This window comes from Poecile atricapillus, unplaced genomic scaffold, assembly GCF_030490865.1.
Source record: "Poecile atricapillus isolate bPoeAtr1 unplaced genomic scaffold, bPoeAtr1.hap1 scaffold_231, whole genome shotgun sequence".
NCBI classification, from domain to species: Eukaryota; Metazoa; Chordata; class Aves; order Passeriformes; family Paridae; genus Poecile; species Poecile atricapillus.
Window position 1 is genome coordinate 1 of NW_026709042.1, and position 8,473 is coordinate 8,473.

At 48.0% G+C, this 8,473-nt stretch overlaps 1 protein-coding gene across 1 annotated transcript; it reads left to right on the forward strand.

Moving 5' to 3' along the window:
• Positions 1-1,500: 1,500 nt before the first annotated feature.
• LOC131574309 (BMP/retinoic acid-inducible neural-specific protein 1-like) lies at positions 1,501-4,514 on the forward strand (the record flags this gene model as incomplete). The annotated part of the gene is made up of 2 exons (XM_058828747.1): positions 1,501-1,573; positions 2,236-4,514. Coding segments are annotated over 2 exons (1,214 nt in total), but the record flags the coding sequence as incomplete, so codon positions are not given.
• Between the last annotated feature and the right edge of the window lie 3,959 nt (positions 4,515-8,473).

Below are 8,473 nucleotides of genomic sequence, written 5' to 3' on the forward strand. Positions count from 1 at the left end.
TGCCTTTGCTGAAAGCTAAGACACACACACAGAGCAAAATCAACCTCCCATCCATCCTCCACAAAGTTCATCTGGGGAACAGGAAATTTACTGGTGTCCATTGCAAGATATCAGCTGAGGTTTCTTTCCCATTTTGTTCTGCTGGCTGTTAGTATAAAGCAGGACAGAATTATCCAGTGATTTCTTTTTCCTAAGACAGAACACACCCAAAATGGTCAGAATGTGATCACCTCACTCTGATTTGTACTGTGTCCCCTGCTATGGCCTGGCAGTTCTTGGCCCAGAACTCAGGGGCCTTATCAACACCTAAAACCTGTGTGAAGCATCAATCCAGCGCTGCACAAATCCAGGTGCTTTTGACTGCCTTTCCAAACAGGCAGCACAAGGCCTCAGATGGGTGAAAGCATATTTGTCTTGTTGAAAATTGAGCAAAAAATTCACCTGTGAGCAGAAGGCAGCCTCAGCCCCCTGGGATGGTTTGGAAGTGCTTGCTGCTGGCAGCTTGTGGCTTTTTGCAGCCACACTGCGCTGTGCTGTCCCCTCTCTGCCCAGGCAGAGCTGTCCCAGGAATTAAGAGGAGCCCTGTGCACATTTTTGAGGGGCCAGGGCTGTCACTGTCTCCCTCCACAGCAGATATTTATGGAGGTCACTGCCTTGCTCCCAAGCTTCCCAGCAAACCTCATCCTTTCTGCCAGCAGAAGAGCTCCTCTCGGCTGGGAATAGGGGAAAGAGACCCTGGCAGCCCTGTAGCGCAGGGAGAATGTGAAAATTATGTTTCCACACCCAACACTTCAGAATTTTTCTTCTAATGCCCTTCCTTTTTTCCTCATCCTGTCTGTTTAACTAATTTTCTTCCTGCTTTTCATTCCAGCCTGTTCTCTCTCAGTTGCTGCTGTTGCAGTTTTTCCCTTCTTCACTCATTACTCCTGCCCACTGTTTCTCTCTCATTTTTCCTTTTACCTGCACATTTTCTTCTCTTTCTTCCCCAATCTTTCTGCTTCTGCTCCTTGATTATTTCTTTCCTTCCAGTGCTTTCTTCTGTTTTACACTCTCATCCCTCCACTCGCTCCCTCCCCCCAGTCATCTTGCTGTTCTTTGCTGCTGTATCATTTAATGCCTTCTTTGATACAGCCTACAGCTTAATGATTATTCGGAGGTCAGGCGATGCAGGTGCCATGAATTTCACTAATCCAGCTCTGAGAGCCTCTGTCCATAATCACTCCTCTCGTTCTACAGGGGCTGAATCCTAATTTGTCATTAGCCAGTCCTCTCACTGCAGCACTACCGAGAACTTTTTGCCCAGAGGAGACAATGAAGTATTCATTAGCCAGGGGGGAGGCGGAGGGGAGGGAGCAGCGGCGGCACAGACGGTTCTGCTGAGAAAGGAGTCGCTGTACCCAGCTTTCCTGGGGCAGTGGGAAGGGGGAAAAGGGGGAAACCAGGCAACAGGGCAAGTGGGTTGTGCAAAAAGTGAATGTGGGTTGCGGTGTCGTTTTCTAGGAGTCGTTCCAGTGCTGCAGGATGTGGAGTTGAAGGTGCTGATACAGCAGCGTGGGAGTGATGGGGCTCAGGGGTGGGTGAGTGGGGCTGATTTTAAGGGAGAGACTCCAAGAGGTGGTTAATTAGCAGCAGTCTTTTGGGGTTTTCTAAGGAGGAATAGTTTTAGCAGCTTTGTCTCCATGCATCCTGGCTTCCACCCTCTTTTCTGCTGTTCTGAGCTCTGCACCATGAGCAGAGGTTGCTGCTTGCTTTACCTTGTCCTGTTATGGATCTGTTTTTTAGAGGGTGGGGTCAATTGCCAATGACCTGAAGAGTTGTTTCCTCCTGCTAGCCTGGGAGTTCTGCTGACCTTGTGATGTCTGATAGCCCCACAGCCTCTGGCATGGCTTTATCAGCTCCATTCCCATGGCACTGTGGCACTGCTGGGATCCCTGGCAGGACACAGTGCTGCTCTCAGCTCCTAGTGCAGAGTGAAGAGAGAGAGCTCAGATGAGCATTTCTAACTGGTAGCAATTTCTTAGAAGTCTTTTTCTCATCACCAAAGGAGTAAACAGCAGATGAAAGATTCAGCCTAGAAATAGACTGGAATAGCTCCCAGATGCCATGGCAGGGCATCGATGTTCCGAGAGCTCTGCCTCAGACACATCCCTGAAAACACTGTAGCTCCAGCAAGATGTCAACAGGGAGTCCCTGTGAGGCCTTACAGTGCTAATTCTTCCTTCTCCCCACCTGCAGGACGATACAGGAATGGCTTACCCGAGTCCAGTCCCTGCTGTACTGCAATGAGAACGGGTTCTGGGGGACCTTTCTGGAAAGCCAGCGGAGCTGCGTTTGCCACGGTGGCACCAGTCTGTGCCAGCGCCCCATCCCCTGCATCATTGGGGGCAACAACAGCTGTGCCATGTGCAGCCTTGCCAACATCTCCCTCTGCGGCTCGTGCAACAAGGGCTATAAGCTTTACCGAGGCCGCTGCGAGCCCCAGAACGTGGACTCGGAGCGGAGCGAGCAGTTCATCAGCTTTGAGACGGACTTGGACTTCCAGGACCTGGAGCTGAAGTACCTGCTGCAGAAGATGGACTCTCGCCTGTACGTGCACACCACTTTCATCAGCAACGAGATCCGCCTGGACACCTTCTTCGACCCGCGGTGGCGCAAGCGCATGTCCCTCACCTTGAAGAGCAACAAGAACCGGATGGACTTCATCCACATGGTGATCGGGATCTCCATGCGCATCTGCCAGATGCGCAACAGCAGCCTAGACCCCATGTTCTTTGTCTACGTCAACCCGTTCAGCGGGAGCCACTCGGAGGGCTGGAACATGCCTTTCGGGGAGTACGGCTACCCGCGCTGGGAGAAAATCCGCCTCCAAAACAGCCAGTGCTACAACTGGACCCTGCTGCTGGGCAACCGGTGGAAAACCTTTTTTGAGACCGTCCACATCTACCTACGCAGCCGGACTCGGCTGCCCTCCCTCCTGCGCAACGAGACTGGCCAAGGGCCCGTGGACCTTTCCGACCCCACCAAGCGCCAGTTCTACATCAAGATCTCAGACGTGCAGGTCTACGGCTACAGCCTGCGCTTCAACGCTGACCTCCTGCGCAGCGCGGTGCAGCAGGTCAACCAGTCCTACACGCAGGGCGGGCAGTTCTACTCCTCCTCCTCCGTCATGCTCTTGCTGCTGGATATTCGGGACCGAATCAACCGCCTGGCGCCTCCGGTGGCCCCGGGGAAGCCGCAGCTGGATCTGTTCTCTTGTATGCTCAAGCACCGCCTGAAGCTCACCAACAGCGAGATCATCCGAGTGAACCACGCACTGGACCTGTACAACACCGAGATCCTCAAACAGTCCGACCAGATGACAGCCAAACTCTGCTAACCCTGGACTTAGCAATGGACACCTTGGTGATCGATCCTTTTGCTGTATAAAAAAAAATAAAAAATAAAATAAACACACACAAAAAAAAAATACCCAAGAAAACCAAAAAAAAAAAAAAAAAGAAAAAAAAAAAGAAAAAAAGAAAAAATAAAAAGAGAGAAAAAAAAAGTAAAAAGGAAGAAGGAAAAGCGGGGGGAAAGGAAAGAAAAGAAAAAGGGGGAAAAATAAGATTTGTAAAATGTAATTAATATACAAAAGAGGAAAAAAAAAAGAGGAAATTCTTCATTTGTTGAAAACTAAACCCGTTCTAGCAGCTGTATAAAACTGTCAGGCATGTTTGTTATTTCTATAATCCGTCATAAAAGGGTAACACCGTACTCTCTCTTGACCTTGGGGGTGTTGCTTGCGAGTCCTCAGGGGCAGCAGAGGAAATAAAGGGAGGAGCAGAGAGAGGGGCAAACTTCTGTACTGAACTGTCGAGTTTTCTGCTATGCAGGTGCCAAGACAAAGAGACATACAAAAAAAAAATCAAAAAGTCAAAGCAAACAAACAAACAAGAGTTATATGTAAATGTAAAAGAGCTACCATTATTCCTATAGTGGGAGTAAATGGTTAAAGATAAAAGATATTTCTTCTGTTGAGATTTATGCCAGCTTTATGTTGAGTTATTCCCGCAGCCTGTGCTGAGCTTTGCTGGAGGACAGGAGGGGATGGCAGCCCTTGGGGAGTAAAAACGATCCTTGGTGAGACCACACAGAAAAGGTGGAGGGTGGGTGCAGGGCTCAGGTGTCCTCCCTTTGGGATTTCCATCTTGGAAGATGTTTCACCAGAGGCAGAGGCTCAGCAGATGCTGGAGAATGGGAAGTGTTGGGTTGTTTATCTTGAGCTGCAGCGTGTGCCCTGCACTGGGCTGGTGCTGCCTTCAGTGGTGCCAGAGGAGGAGCAGCACCTGTAAATCTTCACTCACTCATCTTTCAGGCCCTTCTACGTAGTCCCTAAAGCAGAGAAAGCCAAAATCATAAAGGCAAAGCTGAGTTTGTCTTTCTGCCTCAGGTGCTGGGTTTTCCAGTAGCGCTGGGTAACCCTCATCACCACAAAAACTAAAGCACAATGCAAGGGAATACATTTCCAAGGAAACCTGGAGACACTGAAGGGTACATAGGTCATTTCTGTTCACTGGGAAAGGAAAAAAAAAAAATCCTTTTTACTTTCTTATGTTTCTGTGGCTGTGAATAATATCCTTGTCTCACTTACACTTTGTCCACAAAAAAAAAAAAAAAAAAAATACAGCAAATATATGAGAACATTTTATTAAAATATATGCAAACTTAGTAAAAGGGAGGGGTGGGAGGGGAGAGCACAACAACCAAACCTATCCTGAGTTTGCAAGGATAAAGCCAAATTAAAAAGAAATTGAGTTATCAAAAAAAATACTGAAATAACCAAAAGGTGGGTAGAATTTTTTGGAATGTGTGTGGACATGTGTTTGGATTTAAACAAAAAATAGGATGTTGAATGGAGTGTGTGAATGAAGGATCAGCTGCGCTGGGTGATGAAGCCTGAACACTGTGGGAGGTGAGTAGTGAGGTGTTTCTCTTAATTTCACTGTTTTTTTAGTTGAAGTTGATTGAGAAGTGCTAGTGAGAGACTGGAATTCCCGCCCTCCAGAAGGGGAGAAATAAATCTCTGATCCTGATGCCTTCCAGAGCTGGAGGAGCATCCTGGGGAAAACAGGTCTGAGCAAGGGGCACAGTCCTGATCCAAAAAACAAGATTCAGGTTTGGCTCAAGATTTAGCATGTTGATTCAACTGAGCTCAAAATAGTCTTGTAGGAATTTTCACTTTATTTCAAGACTTTGGCTGAGATTCTGAGAGTAACATCAGTTCTGGAAAGACCTGGATGCATTTTGGTGTTGGTCATATGGCACCAGGGACTTGGACCACTGAGGCTGGTTTCAGGTTAAATTCATATGATTTAGGTTCTCATCCAAATTTCCTGAGAAGGAACTGATACCTTTGGGAAAATATCCATTCACTGAACTCTCCTGCTGAGCTACCAATTGAGGGCATGAGAGAAGCAACTTGGGTAATCAGTAAAACCCCAAAAAGGGGGATTAGTCACAAGAGGAATGGGTATCAGAGAAAGAGCTGGGTGAATTAAACAGCAAGGATGTTCTTAGGGACATTTCCTTTAGTAATAGCTTTTTCCCCCCTACCTTTATCAAGATCTCTCTCTCCCCTGGTCAGTCCACACAAGAGGCCTCAGGTTGCCCATTTTTCCCAGTGTTTGTTTTTCATTTGCTTGGTCTTTGCTTTGTGTAGCAGAAAATCGTATTAGACCTCACCATTCCAAGAGTGTTCTTTATAGATGTGACATTTCTGCCTCAGCTTTCTGATAAGAGAACATTTGGCAGCAATCGTATGCATGGAGGTGAGTTTTAAGCAAATAGTAGAGAGTATTCATGGGAAATGAATGTCAAATTTGTAATTATCAGTAGAAATAATGTTCCTGACAGTTACATCCATCTAAGCAGGGAATAGAAATGTACTGTTTAAATTACATGTATGACCCAAAGAGCTGACACTTGAAAGAGCTATGGTTATAGCTCTAAAAATACTGACTGCTGCTTCTGAGCAGCCTGAGCTGCAGCCTGCATGCAATGATGGGATTTGCACATGGCTGGGAATAGTGGCCGTGCCAACACGGGGTGAAATTAATTCGATAAATTCTTTCCTTTGAGATAAGAATCCAGGTCTAGTGAGCAGAAGCCAAAGAAGCTGCAATTAAATCTCAGATCTCATGGGTAGCCAGCAGCACATTACCTAAATCTCGCCCGGTGTTTGTGGCACTGGTGGGGATCAAATCAATTGCCCTCACGTATCTTTAATGATGCCTTGGGATGAGCAGCCCCCAGCTTTTACTGCCCTCAGCAATGGGGGAATGCCATAAACATTAAGCAAGGTTTTGGGTGCCAACAGAACATTAAATCCTGGCTGGCCCATCCAGAACCGAGTGGATGGTGTGGAGCTGAGAGAGGCATGTGAGGCAACGTTCCCATCGTGGATGGGAAAGGGCAAGCCAGAGTGTGAGGAGAGGGAAGGAATTTTGGCATAGACATGCTGTCAGCATGTGGAACTCACCTTGGGAGTAGCTGATGGTGCACCTGGATACGATGGCACATCAGCACCACAAAGTGGAGCCACGTTCCAACGTGGCTACATAAAATATTGTGAAGGAATGCAGCAAAAATGTCAAGCATAAGCTCCCCACGTGCTTCAAGGTAGGGAGGATGAAGTTATTTGGCAGCTCAACCACCATTTTGGGTTGACTGAGAAAATGGGAAAAACCCCAAAGAAGCCAATCAAATGTGGATGAGGGGGTGGTGGGGGGGGGGGGGGGGGGGGGGGGGGGGGGGGGGGGTCTGCTTCCACTGCTCAGTCCCACAAGCCTCCCCAGGTAAGGGCAGCCTGTGACAGCCAGATCCAGAAACATCCCCCAGGTTTGGTTTAGGGAATTTGTTCTGCAGGCAACTGGAGATGTGGAGGCATCTGAGGCACACAGTGCCACAGTGGGGTTAAAGGGCTCCTGAGGAAATGATGGTCGTAAAATCATGTTTGACAAGACAATGACTGGAATGGAGGGTAATTAACACAGCAGAATTAGGCAGGACCCAGAGAACCCCTTCACCATAAAACTCGACCCACTAACCTGCATCATCAGTGGGTATTGGAGAGTTTAGTGATAAAAGGGATGTTTGTGCTCTCAAGTCAGAGTAATCATTCTCTGACTGTGTCAGAACAAAACCCAGCTTCCCCCCTTGGCACGAGGAGGAGTTAGGGAGAAATCCATCAGATTGTCCAGCTCAGCTAATAGAGATGCTCCTACCAATTCAGGACAGATATTTTCATTAAATTAGGGACTACATGAAAGCTGGAGCTTCCAAATAACACAGAGAAAAAAAAAAAAAGCAAAGCAAATCAAATTCCAGGTGTCCCAAAGCCAAAGCATGGAAAAAACAGCAGGTAGGGCAGAATCCTGCTTCCTTTCAGATGCAGAAGACTTCTGGGACCATTTTCCTCCAGTCACAGGAATTCATTGGGAGCTTCCTAAGAAATCTGCTCTTTTTAAATTATTCAAATTTAGACTCACCAGCCGGTGTGGCAGAAAGCAAAAGACGTCAGCAAGTCTTATTAACATGCTGATGCTATGGCTTCAGGAGTGTGCAGAATGTCCATTTGGATCAGGGCTAAGAGCACAGCATGAAGTTGCCATGGAAACGTGGGGAGGCCATTAATTAGCTATCACATGGAATTGTCAAAAAGAATCTGGACCTCAGCAGCTTCGGCCTCCTCAGAGGCAAAGGGCACAGCCCCAGAGACCACCCCAGTCAGGCCCAGTGACCCCTGCACAGCTCCAAAAACAGCCACGTTCCAGAGCAGAAATGTCCTCTGGAGGGGCTGAGAAGTAGGTGGACAAGAAAGGGGAGGGGACAACACGCAGAGAAATAGATAAAGGATGGAGACAACTTCCCTTTTTCTTGCCCCTTCCCTTCCCAGGAGGCCTGGCTGCTCTTGCACAGAAGAACATGAGAACTGCTGCTTTTTGAGCTGGCAAGGCTTATGCCAAGTGACCTCCAAGAAGTGAAGAGCAGCCCCAAGGCCCTGGAAAATCAAATTAATGGAGTTTGCATCTTCTTGGGCTGGCTGCACCTGGGATGAGGGAACTCCAGTGCTCCCTAAAGCCATCCCAGGCCATGCTAAACCAGGAATCCCTTTCCCCAGAGTGAAACTTGGGCAAGTAAGAGAGGCTTCTTGGCCACTTGCCCAGCCTCCCTTCAGAGCCAGAATCCTGTAAGCAAGCTGTGATGGACTTCAGCTGCCATGGATGGGATGTTCTTTTTAGCTCTTTAGCCCACTTGCTAAAGCATGGCTCAGGAGGACATTTGGCAGATGGTGCCTCCTGCACAGGGGTGTAGCAAGATCCCCAGCCTGGCTGCTCAGTCCCAGCGCTGCAGGAGACACGCTGGGTGCCAATCCCAGCTCTGTGCTCCATCTCCTAAAGCACTTTCCTCCAGGAATTTACCCCCACTGAAAGGA